General features: G+C 46.9%; 1 protein-coding gene across 4 annotated transcripts in view; it reads left to right on the plus strand.

The window, feature by feature from the left end:
• Positions 1-5,220: 5,220 nt before the first annotated feature.
• The window catches only part of LOC108631910 (serine proteinase stubble), a 47,800-nt gene continuing 34,684 nt past the window's right edge, over positions 5,221-18,336 (plus strand). For 3 of the 4 annotated variants that reach the window (XM_026819162.1, XM_026819163.1, XM_026819164.1), the window contains exon 1: positions 5,221-14,049. In XM_026819162.1, coding sequence (XP_026674963.1) covers positions 13,875-14,049 — 175 coding nt within the window. In that variant the 5' untranslated portion in view covers positions 5,221-13,874. Of the gene's footprint in view, positions 14,050-14,973; positions 15,194-18,336 lie in introns of all 4 variants that reach the window. The other variant, XM_018036134.2, reaches the window with a different exon arrangement.

Below are 18,336 nucleotides of genomic sequence, written 5' to 3' on the forward strand. Positions count from 1 at the left end.
GTTATAGGGTGGAATTTAGGAAGGCATACTGCACACTAGTACCGGTACCCGCACACGCATACTGGGATAGGATGGGAAAAGGGGTGTCTCGATCGGCCGATCGAGTGACTCGATGACTCGAGGAGCGTCGGGGCTCTGTATTTATACCCTCTCGGCGATCGACGGTTTGGGCAAAGTGACGTCTGCGCAAAATGATTGGCCGATTCTTAGAACGCTCGGCTCCTAATTTGCATATTCGTTTACTCCCGCATTTATCGATAATCGGGCAGGATTTTTGGGCCATTCCAAAGGGAATGACCAGATGACCAATTCTAGGGGGTGGGTACTTAAAGTCAGTGGTCAATTGGTCATTCCCTTTGGATTGATTTTTATTTCGCTATCCTTGACCAAACATGATCTAAAGTATCGATCACGCATTACGCATTTTCGAGTCTAATTTATGGATATAGGCGGATACTACTGGAGAACGTTCTCAAGTAGTATCCGGCAGAGGGTACCACTATTGCGTTTCATTGAGCTCGTTTCAAAATTATTTACCGACTTCTCATTCTCCTCGCTCGCAACGGTTGTAAAACTTTACTTCGTTCGTCATTCCTGTATTTTAGCAAATGCGAAACGCCTTTATTTATATGAAATTCACTTTACGAGTATTAAATTCCTCGGCAAGTTTTAATTAAATGAGTACACGTTTTGAAATTTGCATGAGCACTCGCCCACCCGTTCGCAGAAATTGCTTCCTTGAAAAATGACTTCATTAAACCGGGAAACCTAAAATGCGACGCACATAAGTACGCTTAAGTCGCAGCAGAATTCTACGTCTACGAGAACATAGAACGAAGTTATTTGATCGTTAATTCTCATTGCGTTTTATTTGAACAACACGCTTGTTGTTAACGTTAAATAAGATTTACAATCACATCTTTTCAATTATATAAAATCGCAAGTGTTCGGTAAAAAGAATCAGTGTTTTATAATAATAATAATTAGTGTTAACACGATTAACTTGAATGTATATTAGTTAGAGTCTTTTCGTCGCCAGCCGTTCTGAGAAAATGAGTCTCCGGCGTGCGTAAAGTTGCCTGGAAAGTGGAAAAATTGGCCGTTGAGTCTGTTGAAAAAGCGTTTTCTTTCTCGGTGGTGGGTTCGGTGGGTTGGACGTGCGCAGTCGTAGCAAGGAGCAGCGCACGTGCGCCGAAGCTGGCGCGGGGCTGCCGATGAAAATCAATAATTTCCAGGGTATAAAAGATCCTGTTTCCGCCAGTCGGGCCACCTCTTTGAGTTCCGGTGATCGGTGTTGTCGCGCACCCTCGGCCTCGAACGCGTTTTAGTGGTAACCTTTACCTTCATTTCCGATTTCTATACGTATTCGGTTCCATCGGAAAGGTATGCAACCAGGTAGTTCATTTAAGTGACTTAGCGATTAAGGGTTACACGCACCGGCACATGCGTCTCGCATGCGCCGGTGTTTAGCGATAAGTTCCTCGCACCTGGTGGTCACACGGACGATCTCAGTGTCACCCTTCGCAGTGGCTCTATCGAGGCGTCGCACGATAATATCGATACTCACGCTTTTTGTACATGCAGAACGGAAACGGTGGAATTCTCGACGCCTCGAAGAGCGCACCGCTATCGTAATCTCCCCGGATACCAAGCGGTCTAGAATGCAAGAGATTCGATCGATTTAATTGATCTCTAATTCGGGCGATGGAAAGTGCAACTGGACGTGTCGCGTAATTGAGAAATGCACATCGGAATAACTTTCACCACCTGAACGGAACACTCGCAATTGGTATTCGCCGGCGATCACGATAAACCCACCACCGGAACCGTCCGCGCGACGATCAGTTTCTAAAATCGAAAAGATGAACTTCTTACGAGATTCCACGAGATGCTGATCCTGGGCTTAAGGATCTGTTTTAATGTCCCAACATTCTACACACGTTTTTCCTTCTGTTCGTTTTGTTCCACACGAGAAAATCGTGTGGCATGGTGTAGGCCTCCTGGGGATCCCCGCCATGTAAAAAAACGGGAACGCGTTCCGGCACAGTACCCCTTGGGTGACGAGGAAAGCTGTGCCATTTTTTCTGTTCGTTAAAGATCAGTCTTTTTTTTTACACCCAGCTTTCCTTGTTTCTGCGCCCTCGCCCATTCTCTCTCTCACAGTTTACGTTAATTTGCAAGGAAGTTGCTCTCTCTCTCTCTCTCTCTCTCTCTCTCTCTCTCTTTCTCTCGACTCGCTTTCTTTACCCGATCCCTGCAAATTGGTCGACCGAGACGGGAAGCAGCTCGAAGAGCATAAGCACACAAAGTGGTTAAAGTATTGTTCCAACGCTGGAGGAGAACTTCGAGCTGCTTCTACTCGTCCTCGAGCAAACTGCTTTTATACTGTGCCACCTCGCTTTAAAGTTCCCTCTAACTTTTACCCCATCCCACGTTTGCCCGACCCTTTGTTATCAGAGACATCGCTCCTCTCTGACGAGTTAGTTCTTTACACACCCTTGTACTCCGGCCACCGCTTCGCCAGAGCAAATAACGTCGTCCGCGGTTCCACGGAACGCGAACTGTCGTTTTTTAAATGACGAACGGGCATCGATCGGACGAGCGATAATCGAAATTTCTCTTTAATGGGAGAAATTCGCACCGGTTAACCGTTAAAATTGTTCTCGGAACGTTTAATCGCATCTGGTTGCGTTTCCCAAGCGATAGCGATCGAATTTCCCTAGAAAGTTTGATTAAAAGCGAGTCTTGCGCGGGAAATGATTCACTTGTTCCCGGAAGCCGCCCGCGCTAGAACGCACAAACCTACTGGGAAAAGCGACGCCGGAAGCCTGGTGAAACGCCTCATTGTCCAAACTTTCATTCCCTTAAAATGCGATAGTAAAAGTAAATTACAGACCATTCTCATCAAATGGATCACGTTCTTCGTAGGTTCATAAAATGGTTCGAAACGGAAGACGACACCATTTTGGTTTTTCGTTTATTCTCAAGTGAGGATCGATCGAAATGCTTGTTTCCCGCTTTAATCCCTTAGATTGCACTTCGGATATTGGATTCTCGTTTGCTCGGCCTCTTAATGGAAACTCGAGCCCGTTGCTGTTTGCGAGTACTCTTCGCGAAGTGGAATCGAGGGCGAATTTAGAACGGATCGTTATACGATAAACAGATTGAAATTTCTGTCTTAATACCAACGCGGGAAATCGTCCGCTGTTTATGGATCGTTCTAATTCGTAATTCAGAATCGAGGGTAGATTAAAGAAGACATTGGCTAAGCCTAGTCGCAGAACCGGTGTCACCATTTGCGGGGCCCGGTTCAAAAATTTTGCGGGGTCAGAATACACATTTAAATCCTATAGTTAAATCTCACAATNCCTCAGAATGTTTAATTACATCATAAAAATTGATTGAGTTTTTTTTCGTTCAAACGAGATTTCGTAGACCGCGGGGCCAGGTTCCGACGAACGCATTGAACCTGCTTCGCGCCGGCCCTGCCTAGTCAGGCGCATTAGATTCGATTCGTGCAGCCAATTTGTGAGTCCGCGAGGCGTGAGAAGGCGAAGACCGCAGCGCATTAGCCCCGCGGAAAAAAAACACATTGATTATTGTAAAACGACTCGGGCAATATCTCCGATTACCTACTTACCTACTTACGTGCCTCGATGCCGATTGTTTCAAATCGAAGATTATTGCAAATCGAAGTAGCCCTTGCGATTTCGTCAAGAATTCATCAGATATAAAGGATTCTTTTTGATTTGCCAAGGAACTTCGTTGTTCATTTGCGGGACGCTTGTGGAAAGTAGAAGTGCGCGTAGAATTTTCCTTTGAGGAAATGATCGAGGAATTGCGATACGGGAAACGATATTAGTCGCTAAATTAGATTTCGATTAGGTTGGCCTGGTTACTTCTTTTCCAGCTGATTGTTAATGGAGTTCTGATTGGGTGTGTCAGATCGGAAACGGGGAAATTTGAAGGATTCTACTTAAGTCGATCGTAATTAAGATTCGGTAATAGGACGTCTAAGATTAATATATACCCGGTTGTTAACTTCGCAAACTATCCGTGTTTAACTGACCCAGTAACATCGTCGGGTAACTACTTGTTCCACGTGACTCTGCCTCGGTACATCGACTAATTTACCTGGCGCACGATTCTGGAGTAGCTCCATACAGGAGTACCTATGTAGGAAACGAGCTCTTCAACCTTGTAACACGACACACGCTCGCCCTTTAATCGGAAACGTCGCTCTTCTATTATTAGCTAGATGCATCTCGATCGTTCATTCAGGACGTTAATGGAACTGCAGGTCGAGTACAGTTTCCGAGCGAAGGGCAGTGACGCAAAACGCGTTGGGTGCCGGTGATTAATTGCCAAGGGAGCTGTCGATCACGTCTCAATGAAAAATTCTATCGAACTTCGTTTATCGGAGAAACGCATAAAAAAAAAAAAAATGTGCACTGAACAGTCTTAGAGAAAACGACACGTCATTCAGGGCTGAGATTATGCATGCTAATAACTTTGTAGGAGCAGACTTGGTCCCTGTTCCATTTGCGCTATTGTCAAGCGTACTCAGAGAAATCGAGTGGGCTGTCCTTCAGTAGGAGGACTTTCTTGAGAGGTAGAATAATTGAATGCGTAGGCGTTACAACATGCCTCTTGAGATATTAGGTGATCCACTATAAGAGTTTGACCAAGTTAATTTGATTGCTTTTGAAGGTTGCATGTTAGTATATTTCGTATAATTTTTCCGCACAATTATTGCGAACACTACCGAAATTTATTAGGACTCACGAGACGGTGGTGTATTTTTCCCGTGGCGTTCGCGAAATATACGAGGCGGTGCGCGTGGCGCGGACTGCAGCGACCAGAGGCATGTGCGGCCGTGGCAACTCGCGCGGAACGCATTATTTTCCTTTGGCAGCCTTAAAATATGTTGCTACTTGGAAGCGTGGAAACGTGGAAGAAAAGGAGAAAGAGAGAGGAAGTTTAACATTTCGAGCCTCTTGCGTACAGCATCGCGAAGGCAGAGACCGGGGACGCTCGACGGAGCACGAGAGGCTTCAGTGTCGAACACGCCTCGAAATTAGCGAGCCGCCCTCAGATAAAGTCCGGAGAAATAATAGTTTCCACTCCAATTTTTCCCGTACGGAAATACGGCGTTGCTTTCTCTTGTCGAATAGCAACTTTGTTAGATCTTCAATTTGTGTGTGTGTGTGTGTGTGCCCGCGAGCTTTATGATCCTTTGAGATCTGAGATACGCTCGCGATTAATTGCCGGTGTACCGCGATTCGAGACGTATCATTGTTCCCGAGTAATTGTCTTCTTAATGGAGAACGATTTTGAGGCCGTGCAAACTTTCTCGGCCGACAGCCGTAAAAGTCGATCTGTCGACGGTTAAATAAATTTGGGTTTCTTGGACAACCTCTAGAGACGATGTAATTCGTGTCAAGCGATCTGACCACCGCGGATCGTGCGGTTTCCACCGGATTGCGAGAATGCTGTAGATAATTACATGAAAATCGTACAATTTTCTGCGGTTCGCTGTACGACGGTTCACGGTGATCATACACAAGTCCGAGTGCTACACACGGAAGTCTTGCTTCAAGGTCGATAAATCCTCACCTTCTCGGTACACGCGACCTCGTGAAATACGCGATGACGTTGTTTCCGCAAACTGGGGACTCCTTTAGGTCCCACTGTCGCGTGTCGTGTACCGAGCCAAGTTCTTATTTCGGAATTCAAAGCAATTAGCAGTTCTCAGGCATTAGATAATTTACTCTGTGAGGCATTAAAATGTTATCGCTTGAATGCTCTAATGGACTATAAATCCTCGAGCGAGTTAGGAGCAGAATTCCATCGATGGAAGATACATTTCCGAATTATATATAATACGTATGTGTGTTTGAATGATGGACAGGGTGTTCGATAAAATTTCAACTGGAATCCACGGCTGTCGGTCGGATAATGAGATTTCCTCGTACCACAAACTAGCGAGGCTGGAACGACGTCAGCCAGCTTCACCGAGTCGACGCGCACGTACACAAGGGCGACGTCGCGACGACGCGGCGACGTCTCCTGCACACTGATTAGATTCCGCTCGAGAATTCGCCTCGCCCTGTCGATACTTTGCATAGAAATTGCCTCGACCCAATTCACGAACCGACCAGAAGCCTCCCCGAGACGATCGCCAGGGAACTCTTCAACCCTAATTCCCCCGTCCATGCAAATTCGTCCATTATTGTTGAACTGCCAAGTACCTGGAGTGATTGAATTTCTAAAAGTAAAAACATAAAAAGGCTTGCGTCCGGAAGTGTCCTCATAATTCTGGTTTCGACCGGCGAGTGTTTCAAATTGCAATTAGTGGATGGTTCCACGTTCCCATCCTCTGAAAATAATTCAATCGTCCCAGATAAAATTGTCACCGGGTTTTACCAAACGAGAGCGCGAAGTGGAAATCGGCTGGCAACGTTCCCTGGACGAAATCACGGGCGATTTTTGTTCCCCGGTTGCATATTCGAGACGGATCGCGTTTGCATCTCGCTCGCGTGGAAAACTTTCACCGATGCGCATTGTCTCCATCGTTATGCTCGCTCGCACGTGTCCGCCGCTAGACGCGTTGCTTTCATTTCTTCGCCGATGACAGTCCCATTCAGATCGCCGCGGCCGATTTCTTCTTCCGCCACGGCGTAGCTCGGAACGTTCCGACGTCCGCGGCAATTATCGTTTCAAGCTTCGTCACTCGCGTTCAGTAAACGAGCGCGGATTATCGGCAATTTCGTACTTCGAATTTCTAGACCGAGAAACGGGCAAGTCTCTCACGCGTAAACGATTTGCAAGAGAATGGCTAACGCCCCCGGGGGCCCCGCTCGCTCGTCGCTGTCGTCTCCGAAATTGCATTGTTGCACGCGAACAAAGACACTCGGCTTCGTAAACGATCCTTCGTCGCCTCGTTTTCAAACATCTTCGAAATCTCATACGACCAAAGTTCTATCCTTATCCTGGATTTCACACGACCGACGGAACCTCCCACTGAATCAGACACGCCGACCATACATTTCTGACTATGTTTCTAACGAGTTACGAACGCGAAGATTATGCCGAACCCATCGGCGCTGGGAACTCGGAACGGCGAATTTATAGGCGGTAAATCATTGGACAGGAAGAAATACAGTATTTTGTCGTTTTAACTATACATTATTCGAGGTCAACGGGTCGGCGATACAAAAACGGAGAAGTATCTATTGGCATCGAGGCACAATACACCTCGCGGGCCGTGTTTCTATTGAAACGATAATATCCCGGTCGATTAAATTTTATCGAGATCCTCGATTAAAGACTGCAAACGCGGAGGATGGCTCGTAGCAGTTTCGGAGTGGTCGCGGCCAGTGAAAGGGCGGCTTCGAGGTCTCGATTATCCGGGGTTCTATTCAGGGCAAACTAAAGAATAAAGCACTTGACCGTCCGGTTTCCAATCGCAATCTTCCCGAGGCACTTCCCCAGATAAAACGGCGAGCTCGACGATATTACATCTACACAGTTAAAAGCAAACATTCAAACGAAGCACTTATGGTATTGGTTCGAGCAAAGAGGAAATGACGAAATTGCCAAAATCACTGACACAAACGTAGGTCTGTTCAACCTTCCACTTGTCAAGGTTCCCTCGAGCTTTTGGAACAAGGCCGCGATTCTAACGACGATTGTATCAACGTTCTGTGAAGCTAGTGCGGACCGAGCGTCAAAGAACAATAGACCGACCGGCTTCCTTCTGCTGTTTTCTTCCGCGCTTCCTCTTCCCATTCAACGCGACACACGTGCTATTACGAAACTGCGTGTCCCGCGAACCGACACTTTCATCCTCTACTCTCCATTTTTCGATCTCGTGGCTCTTCAAATTACACCGTTGCGCAATAGTAAGTAATTTTAGGAAACGAGTCATCTTCGAGATTAATTGTCCTGTCGGTTGAACGGACTGTGACAATCGCCTTGCGGCGGGGACAACGAAACGTTCGTGAAATTGGCAACACGTGCAGCAGTAACATGGAATAAAGGGGGGAAAAATGTCGGAGTGCGTTCGTATCTCGGTCGAGGATCGAGGCTTAAGCTCGCGAATATATCGAGGCGCGCGGACAGTTCCCGCGGCCGGGGACGAGATAAATCGAGGGATTCGAAGCCGGGGAGAAGACAGCGCGGAGCGGTGCCAGGCCCCGGTGGAATGAACGGCGATTTTACAGCCGAACGTTTCGGGGAGAAATGTTTACTGGGCCAACGCGGGTTTACAGAACGGAACGGAGGAGCGGAACGTTCTCTCGTTTCCCACTTTTTTAATTGGCCCCGAGATGATAAATCCGAGCGCGGTCACGTTAATTGCGTCTCGCGGTCCACGGCCGCGTCGGTTCCTCCGAGAATTCGTCACCGGCAGATTTCGTTAATTGCGTGTCGAAATGCTCCCGGTAAATAACGGAAGCTGCGCGGACCTCCTTCTCGGGGGATGAATGAACCTCTTAAACTCGATTCCATTTATCTCTTATTAAATACGGTGCAGCGTTCTTCAGCGACCATCGATTCGTTTGCGACGCTGCTGGAGGAAACGAATCTTTCCCCGTGGCAGACGCAACGGAATTAGTATCCCCGCTGGGAAACGTTGCCCGTCTCGTATTTTATTACGATTCCGGCGCGTTCTCTAGCGGCCGGGTAGGACGGCGGGCGGCGAGAGAAGCGGGGCCAGAAAATGCCGCTAGAAAATGTGTATTGCGACCCAGTGACACGACAAAGATCCCGGCAACCGTTATCGCGTGCTGCCGCCGCTTTTTCTCCGCGTCTTCTGCGACACGTTTCAGGAATGCGTGGACGTTATCGATGCTGGATAGTGGTTCTCGATCCTCTCCCGGCTCCCTGTAACGTATGGCCTCTCGGCATGCTAGCCCCCGGGAAATTGCTTCCTCTCACAGCGCCCGGACTCTCCTCGGTCGCCTGGAAAATACCCAGACGTTCACTCGACCGCGAGTGTCCGCCCGTTATTAAATAATTGCAATCTAGAAATTGATTGTGAAACATAAATTTATATCTCCGATCGATGATTAAGAGGAGAGAGCCTGCAACGGGTCCAGTCATTTCCCTAGCGCGTTTCAGCATCTTCCTATCTACTGTTCCTTACCTAACAATGTTACGCCGTCTCCTTATAACGTCACTAACGTAACTGTCATTGAGTAACGCGCATAATTGACTGTCTAGTCGCGGAATAATAATAATGACGGAGATTGGTTGCTGTCGGTGACACCGTTTTACGGAGTTTATTGGTTTACAGAAGTGTTACGAGAACGACAGGAGAGAAATCTGAATGTTCACCGATCCGTTTGTCTTTCTCCTGTCACGCTTGCACTGCTTATTATTCCACGCTATTGTAACGCTTGTTACTTTTGTCTGGTGTGAAATATGCATTATGTGCATACGTTTCTACTTTTGCGAGCGTGTGCCCGTTATCGGACGATCGTTAGAAAGGACAACAGGATAAGGAAGTGAATATTACAGAATATTAAATTGAACAGTTTTAGCTGTTTGACAAGAAGCCTTTCTTAAAGCCAGAAGGTGGAAACGGTCGAACGGCGGAAGAGAGCGAAGCAAGGGAAGGCGAGCGTAAGAGGACTCTCGATCGCTATCGGGCTCAATTACCCGAGATGCATCGAGCTGAGCAAATAAATTCAATTGACCGTCGAGCCGTTGTCTCTCGGCCGTGGACCAAGTGACCCAGTTGCGTCGACGGGGAGACGAAAACGCGAGCACAAAGGGGAACGTGGAGTCGTCGCGAAGGGAAAGGGAGGCGTAAGAATCATGCGTGACCACCAGCACCGGTTCCGTAAAGGTAAAGGGAGCCACTCGACTGGCTTTCGGCCAATAAACCGGCGTGGAAATCCCTCTTTAGTCGGTCGTAAACCTGGCATCGGTACGCTCGCGTCAATTAGGGGCGCACACACGCCACGGGAATTCGGCACGAAAGGACCAAACGAAATTGTGCCTCGTGCCAGTTTCCTTTCGACGATCAAGGTCGCCTTCTTGAAATATTCAGTGGAAAAAGTTGTACGATTGCACTCGGTTTCTCCCAGAACGAATATCGATCCTAATTCCTGATACAGTTTTATCGGCGATACGAGTACACGTCGAGCGTTTCCCAATAACCATCGTCTTAATTAATTCTTTTGTACGGTATCAGAAATATATAGATCTATACGTATAGTCGGGGAACCCGGCTACTCGAAAGCCCTTGGCACTTTGTCAGTCTGGTGGCTCGAGGAAGCTTCCCGCGGCTCTCATCGTGCATCTCGTATCGTCGTGGCAACACACGCGCAATTAGCAGGCCCTTACGCGAGCCCCGAACCGGGTCGGAGTCTAATTAAAATTTCATCTAACACGCAACGTCGCGAACGAGCCCATAAGAACCGAGCAGAAGGCCTACCGCCGTTAAATTATTTCTTTTTTCCGCTGGAATTATGTACTTCGGGACCACCTCGAACACGCGTGTCCCGCAGGATGCAACAACCAAGCGGTCCTCCTTTCGTCTTATTTGCTCTTATAACGAGCCGCGATTAACAAGGCCGGACTAAGCCGGCAATTTCGAGCATTCCTGTAGGTAGATGGGACTTCAAATCCGGATATACTACGCGTATAGAAAAACTGTGAAAAAGAAGAAGTGAAGCAGCTTTTTATGAACGTCGCGTTATAATTTTCGGTGACGTTTACTTTACGACACAGTCTACTACGTATATTCCTTCTTCAAAGCGTATAAGATTCATATAACACGTTTTCCCAGCACGTCTTCTAACTAAGCTGTATAATATACGATAATACGTTGTGTTACTCAGCTTGAGACAATTTGATTTCCTAGTGTAGACGCAGCTTAAGTGATTCGATCCCGAGGCACGATGAATTCCGGTTCGGGGTAATCGGGGCCCAGTGCGTGCATCACGCGGGTTCCGGGCGCATTCGAAATGAGCCCGGCCGGTCCCCCGCAGAGGGACTTTCCTCTCTATGTATTTTAAGCGTATGCAAAAGCGAAGATTGCCTCTCCGCGCGATTTATGTTCTAACATTAAGGCCGGATTTCGCGTGATACAATTACCACGCGACGGGACCGAGTACGATAGTAAGTATATGCGCCGAGAATTAAGGTCGCACCGGAGATCGATCTTGGAATGCGCGCGTGCCTTTGTGTCGGGAGATCGTCGCTGGGAATCGACTCGGATGACATAGGACGGGGTAGATAGAACCGTTGCATTCGTGTCAAAGGGGTATTTCGGTGTTAGCAAGGTCCGTGGGGGACTGTTATTTCCCTGGCACCGGTCCTGGATCGTTCCTGGAATTCGTCCTTTCCTGAAACTGCCTACGTGACGAGACGCGTTGGAACGTAGCATTTTCCTGAAACTGCTTTATGCGCCTCGTTTTAGGAAAAATGAGTCACTCGAACGTCGAATCCAATTTAATCCCCGTGAATCTTCGAGAGGACGCGTAATTGCACGCGATACATGAAAAAGGCGCGTCGCGTGATCGTCCGTTCGACGCTCGAGAGGATTACAGTTCTCTAATCCGACAGGCACGGATCGAGTCGGTGTAATTTCGCGGAGGGACATCGCGTTGCTCGTGTGACCCTCTCGGCGGATTTTCGGCGTCGCCGATTGCGTGTGGTCGCACGGGCGGAAAAAAAAGAAAGCGATCGCTGAGGAGAAATTCCTTTTTCAACCGAGTCCTGTCAGGCCCCTGGTGCTGTCCGACTGGAAACAATGGAATCGGCAACGGCCGCGATGCACTTGCGCGACGCAAGTGTACCGTGAAAAGAAAATGCATCTCGGCCAGCCGTGTTTTCGATTCTCCTCCAGATTTTACAACCTCGCTTCTTTTCATTAACCGGAGAAACGCATAGGTGAAAATACAAAACTAGAGTGGAGATCTTTTTTTTTTTAATATGGAATAGAGTAATGAGAGAATTTTCAGTGTGTCGATACAAACCGTTACTTTCGTGTCACCGTGACAAATAAGAGAAGTCATGCGGACGGGCGGGGCGCGGAACACGTCGTAAGCTTTTAAACGTGAATATTGATAATTCGAGTCGCAACAGGTTTCTATTACGGTCAGATAATAATAGGAGATTACAAGTGAAACTGTGGTGGGGAACGGCTCGGCGGCGGCGGCGGCGTGGCTCGGTGACGCGACGCGGAACAGAGAGCGAAGAAGCACGGAAAAGGGGTTAATTAATCGTGTCAATTACCCATTTACCACCTGAAGGAAAAAATCTCGGTTTCATTAGACGTTTACCAGTGGCATTTCCACTCTGAATCGCCGTACTTTTATACGCCACGCGAGCTTCCTATAACGCGTCTCTCTCGCTCCGTCCGGGTATCTAGCTCATCGCCGTATATCTCGGGCTCACGCGCTTGCAATTAGTGGACGCGTTTAATACAAAGGCAGCGGGTTTAATTAACGCGATTTTCACCGGGTCGCCGAGTTATCGCCGGGCTGGCAAAAGCCGCGGATAAAATCAAAACCCGCGACGAGAAATCTATAAACTGCGATGACGGAAACTAAGCGGTAACGAGCTAACGAGTGGTTCGTTATACCTCGACGGGACGCGGTCTTTGTTCAACGACTTTACCGTTTTATCTCGTTAACCCCCCCGTGACAGTGTAATTATCAACAGGTTAAAAACGATCGGATCGCTTTGAATATTCTCGTCTGGCGGATGTTAATCCTTCTCAGCTAATTGATAGAGACTGGATATCGAAACGAAAGAGTTTCGCCTGTGCCAAATGACCGGCGAGCAGCGTTCGCTAACAACGCGTGCATATGTAGATGACTATTATTTTTGCGACGCAGAGTGCGCGCTAGTTACGAGCCGGGAAAGGAAATGCGAGAGTTTGTGTGCTCGATACTTGGTGCATTACCCGCTCGCGAGCATCCTTAACGCCACGCCACGTCCGGTGCACTGTTCATTCTGGTATTCCTTCGCTTGTCAACCATTCATTTTAATTTGGTTCAACGTCACTCGTTTTACATTTTCTCCCGACTCCTACATAAACCGCGGTGCTCGCTCGGCCGGAGTAATTAAGTTGCTCGGGCAATTTCGTGGAAAGTAAATATTCAAACGCTGTTATCTCGCAGCCACAGCTGTGATTCTCCCGTTTAAAGGAACGAGCAAAGGAAAGATCGCGCATTTCGTCGCGCGGACTGTTGAACTTTGATTCTATTTTGGATAAAACGAATTATCGACGGATCTACGGAGGGATTAATTAAACGGGAACGTGATTGCGTAGGAAATTTTTGTTGCCGGTTGGCGGAAGACGCGGTACTCGTTAGGCCTAGGAACTAGAGCGAAAACTTCAAAAACCGGTGAGAGTGGCGTCGAGAGGCACGACCAGTAATACGATTTGTCTACGACCGTGGCGATAATATTTCAACTCGGAAACCGTCATGCAGGAATCAGCCGGTGCACAACGCGAATATTAATGATACGCGTCGCGGACAGGCTCGCAATTTCGCGCGCGTGCCGACCGTTTCCCGATCCTCCTCTCTTCCGTCCTCTTATTCAGGTTTAGCGCGATCGCTTTCGAACTCTTCGTGTGCCTCTTTCGATTTCACGATGCGGGATACAAGAGATAATGATTGTCGTTTAAGCGAAGTGTATAAGAGACTAGCTTTTATATAGCCAAGCTCGTTTGCAATTGATTAATGGAAATAAAATGACACTTCGAGTCAAAAGAGAAAATGTTGCTTAACCTGCATCTTCCGATGCCAACAATTTTCATTTCCAACGATCAAACGTGTTTAACAACAAACACTCGTTGTGACGCAATCAGTTTTTAAAGTGTCCATGTGGATAATTTATGGTTCTGCCGAATGGGATTTATCAGAGGAAATTCCGAGGCGATGTCCACAGAGGGAGGAGACGCAAGGACTAGACCGGACGCGGTAGCCACCGAGAGAGGAGGCCGTCGGCCTCGACTGTTCTCCAAGAGGTCGACCCACTTCGCCCAAAGCAAAGACGAGAGGGACCGTACTGGTAGCCAGTTACGTACGTATACGTGCACCTTACATACTTAAATGTATATCTACGATCTTCTCCTTGCGTCGTATAACGGCCTAACCCTTTCTCCGCTTCTCTCCTTCTCCCTCTCTCGTAAAACGTCTTCGACGTGGACTTCGGTTGCATACTAATCGCCAATTCAATTTTTCATCCTTCAATAATACTGTCGATACTTAATCAATCTTCAATTTAACTGAGAACTGTTTTAATAACAATCATCGTAAAATAAATCATTTTTGTATAAGTATTCTTATTTCCGTTGCGATCGCTCCGGGTCACGTGAATTATCCACTGTGCTTACGTTTTATTTCGTATTCGATGTGAACCGAGGTCTTTGAAGTCGTTGGTATACGTTTTTCTCCCGGTTCTGTGATTCTTAATACTTTTTTAATCGTACGTGAAGACGCGAACTCTCAAACTCTAAAAATCATTATTAGAACGGGTTAGTGTTTAACGGTATAAAAAAAATCGAGCTGGGTAAGTAACAAACGATGCAACCAGCGAACGACATTGAGTGGCGTGAAATCGGCGCGATCGTGGTGCGCGTGTTCCTGGCGGGAGATGACACGTGGTTCGCGCTCGATTCGGAGCCGAGCGGCATGGCACGCGGGCTCCCTACTCTCATCCGATCCGCGAGTTCCTCGTCCACGCTGGACGCAATCAGCCGATCCTCAAAGCGCGACCGGTAGTCGAACCGCGTGCACGTGGAACCCCGACGTGAAGTGGCCTCCGTCCCCGTCGATCGTGATCCGACATCCTTGGCTACCATTCGGTCGGGGCGTCTCACTCGGGATCCGTGACCGTGATCGCGATCGCGGATGATCCATCGCCTAATCGCGTCGAAGCGGTGAGTCGACTTCCGTGGAAAACCGGCCGGTGAATCATTCGGCCGGTGACTGGATTTCACCGCAGGACCGAAAACTACGGAACGGGGGTTGATTATATTAGCAGTTCAGTGGCATATGTGATCGTGATCGGTTCGGAGAGCCGTGGACCCGTGGCTGGCTGCCGGGGACCAAACAGTTTTTGCCCTCGCGGTGGACCAAGGATCCAAAGCTATGGCTGCTCCTCGAGAATGAACCGAGGGTGAACGCTCGGCTCCGTGGAACGTGAGAGATTCCGCTTTAAATCAGTGAGTCTTACCTTATATCTTCCATTATTATTGTCAACCATTATTTAATGCGTCGAATTAATAGTCAATAATTCATATTTATTTTCAATTTGTTTTCACTCTTTTACTATTGCTTATGTATTCGCACGATCGTTCGAGGTATAGGGAATATCGCACGTATTGGACGTTATTGTAATCCGGGTTAGACGTTTTTTGTTCGTAAGAACTGGTCGGAACATCTGTCGATCGGTGTTCCGCGGATACTTTCTTACGTGCAGAACTCTCGCGAGGGGAACAAACTGGGGACATCGGGAATGCCACGAATTGGGTTATTTGAATTTTTTCCCAGAATATCCGCCTCGAGGTAGTACAATCATGTTTTATAGAGATCGTTCGATCGATTTAATGGTTTTTAAAGCGCCCGTAAGTATTTCCTACGTTTCGTTTTCCTCCGTACTAGAAACCTTATATAAACGCGGAACGCGTGGATCGTAAATTTTTTGACCAGATGCAATTAGCCATCGCGCAATTAGAACACTTATTAACTGAATCTGTTAGCTTCTAAATGTAGATTCGACCTACTTGGCTTACGAATCGGCCCCGCTCTCGTTTAAAGACGAGGCGAGCTTCCTATAATTTTTTTTCTTCCTCTTCTTCTTCTTCTTTTCCGTGGTCGACACGGATTGGGATGTTATTACACGAATTACCACTTTGTCGCTTAGTATTCCGCCGGCTCGAAACGAAAGTGGCTTAATTTCAGTGATTCGGTCGCGCACCTCGAATAACAAAACGGCGTCGGCTAATGGGAATCGGAACGGTTCTAAATAATTATCTTCTCTGGCAAATAGAATATTCATGTTAAAACGTGCTTCTCTGTTTTCTAATTCAATGCATTTCTACATCTCGACGAGTGAACACTTATTTTACAAAATGAAATCTAATTTAACTGAAAAACATGATCGCTCATGAGAAATGAAATAATATCGTAATTTGTATATTAATATTTTATTGTTAAGAAGGGACTGCGTGACGTATTAGTGTTTAATTTCGCATAAATCAAAATCAAAGTTTACGGATCGTCTCCAACGAGCGGTCGTACAAATCGTCGTCGCTGCCTACGCCCGATGCTCGTTACGCATTGTTGGCGAAACCGGTTCGCGGGTTCGAATCTGTAACGCGAATGAATTTATCACGATAAAATCGAGGCGCGTAATCGTCGGAACGGCCGATCGCTAGACGGAACATCACCGGAAGCTATTAAGACTCTACGAAGCGACGTCCTCGTCGATGGGCTACATCGAGTCGTAATAGATAAACCGTGAATTTTTATGCAAAACGGAACGTTTGTTATGTTGATTTATAAAATGACACTTTCGATTCTCTTTCAATATTTACAAAAAAAATTGTATCTATTGAGTGCGTTTATAGTGAAAGTGAAATATATATTATTTTTAATGGGTAATTGCTTTTCTAAATCGACATTACAATTGTGTTATTTTTCATAAAAATCCGCAGAATAATGAAATGCATTTCTCTTTTGATGTTCCATATGTCTTTGGGCATTATAAGCACATTTTGTTGGGTTGGCAAATAAATTCGTTCGATTTAAGTAGATTAATTCAAACGACGTGAAGAGCATCGATAGAAATCTATTTCAATCGGTGTGAGAGATTGCTAGGCGTCTGTCATAGAAATTGTTTCATTCGTCATTTAAAAAAACCGAACGAACTTATTTGCCAATCCAATAGATTTTCTACAGACGTCAGTTTTCCTATAAATGCATAAAATCTGCAGTCTAATTACAAGGCTGGGAAAAGTGTCGAGATGTGAGACAATAAACAGCTGGTATCGTGTTCTGTCCGCCTTCGTAGACGCGCGCGATGAATTTCTATTGTCCCTTTTACTTTCTCCCGCGATAGAAGACCGCGTGTCCCCGTGAACAGAAGCTCGCGGCGTGTAGCACGCGCGCGAACACCTGTTTTCACGATCGGAATTGCTCGCTGGTAACGGCCGTCGCCGTGACGTCGTTAGAAAATCGAGTGTCAATCTCGTCGGGAGAAAGACGTACGAGTTAGAAATCATATTCTGCCGCGCTCGAAATTATTTCGCTCGTCGTTAGAAAGCAATTTGTTTTCTCTCTTTCCGAAAGGAAGTGAAATTCCGAGGAGCTCGTTTGCAAAATTTCATCGCGGGATGAAGAGTGCATAAATTTATGAGAACACCGCGTTGATGCTCCGAGCAGTTTTCGTCTGCCCCCAATGAGATAGTCAGGAGATATACCATTTTCCTCGCGTTTCTGAATTAGTCATAAAATGGATTTATTAATTGATCAATACAACAAATGGATGTATTAATAATAAAATTAATATTAAAACGAAGTGACAATTCACAAATTATTATTATTTCCATAGACTCATTTCTTCCTTTGTTTACATTTGCTCGATCGAACCTCTTATTATTCCATGCCACGAGTTTTATCCAATTAAATACAAAAACGGTATTTTAATTGGATTTTACTTTAATGTCGATAAAACGTACGACGTAGCAACTTGATAGTTAATCGTGGATAAAATGACGGGATTTAATAATCCGCGCGTTGATTGCATGCGACGTAAAGATACGTTCGGTAGCGTAGAAGCTAATCAGTGAAAGTGGCATGTGACCAAGTGGTCGCGCTCCTTCTGAAAATCGAATCGACCTACTTCGAACACCGTGTATCGCTCAAGTACGCGCGGTACGCTTGTACATACTTAAGTATCTTCCATTTGAATAGAATAATCGCGACGTAACCGCGACGAACACCTAACCGCGAGATAGAGCACGTTCGAGCTGCGTTAAACGCGTTCGCAAACCGCCGTTTTCACGGCGTTTACTCGTTCGTCTCGCGGTTTCCTTTAAGTGGGTTACGCGTCTTTCCATCTTGTTCCAGTCGCCTACTTGTCGCCCGGAGCGGCGGCAGCGGTTCGTTCGTTCGTTCGTTCGTTCCATTGCCCCCGCGATGACTTTGCCCGCTCGCTCCAAACCCGAGCTCGGTTGAACAAGGAACGCATCTGGTATCGGTTTAGTGATTCACCCGCAGATGCCCTATTTTCTAATTGTCCCACGGAGCTGCCTTGTCGACCGAGTTCACAAGGACCGTCCACTTTCGCTTGTACGAAATTAAC

Source organism: Ceratina calcarata, unplaced genomic scaffold (assembly GCF_001652005.2).
Source record: "Ceratina calcarata isolate Rehan_Ccalc_2016 unplaced genomic scaffold, ASM165200v1 scaffold97.2, whole genome shotgun sequence".
NCBI classification, from domain to species: Eukaryota; Metazoa; Arthropoda; class Insecta; order Hymenoptera; family Apidae; genus Ceratina; species Ceratina calcarata.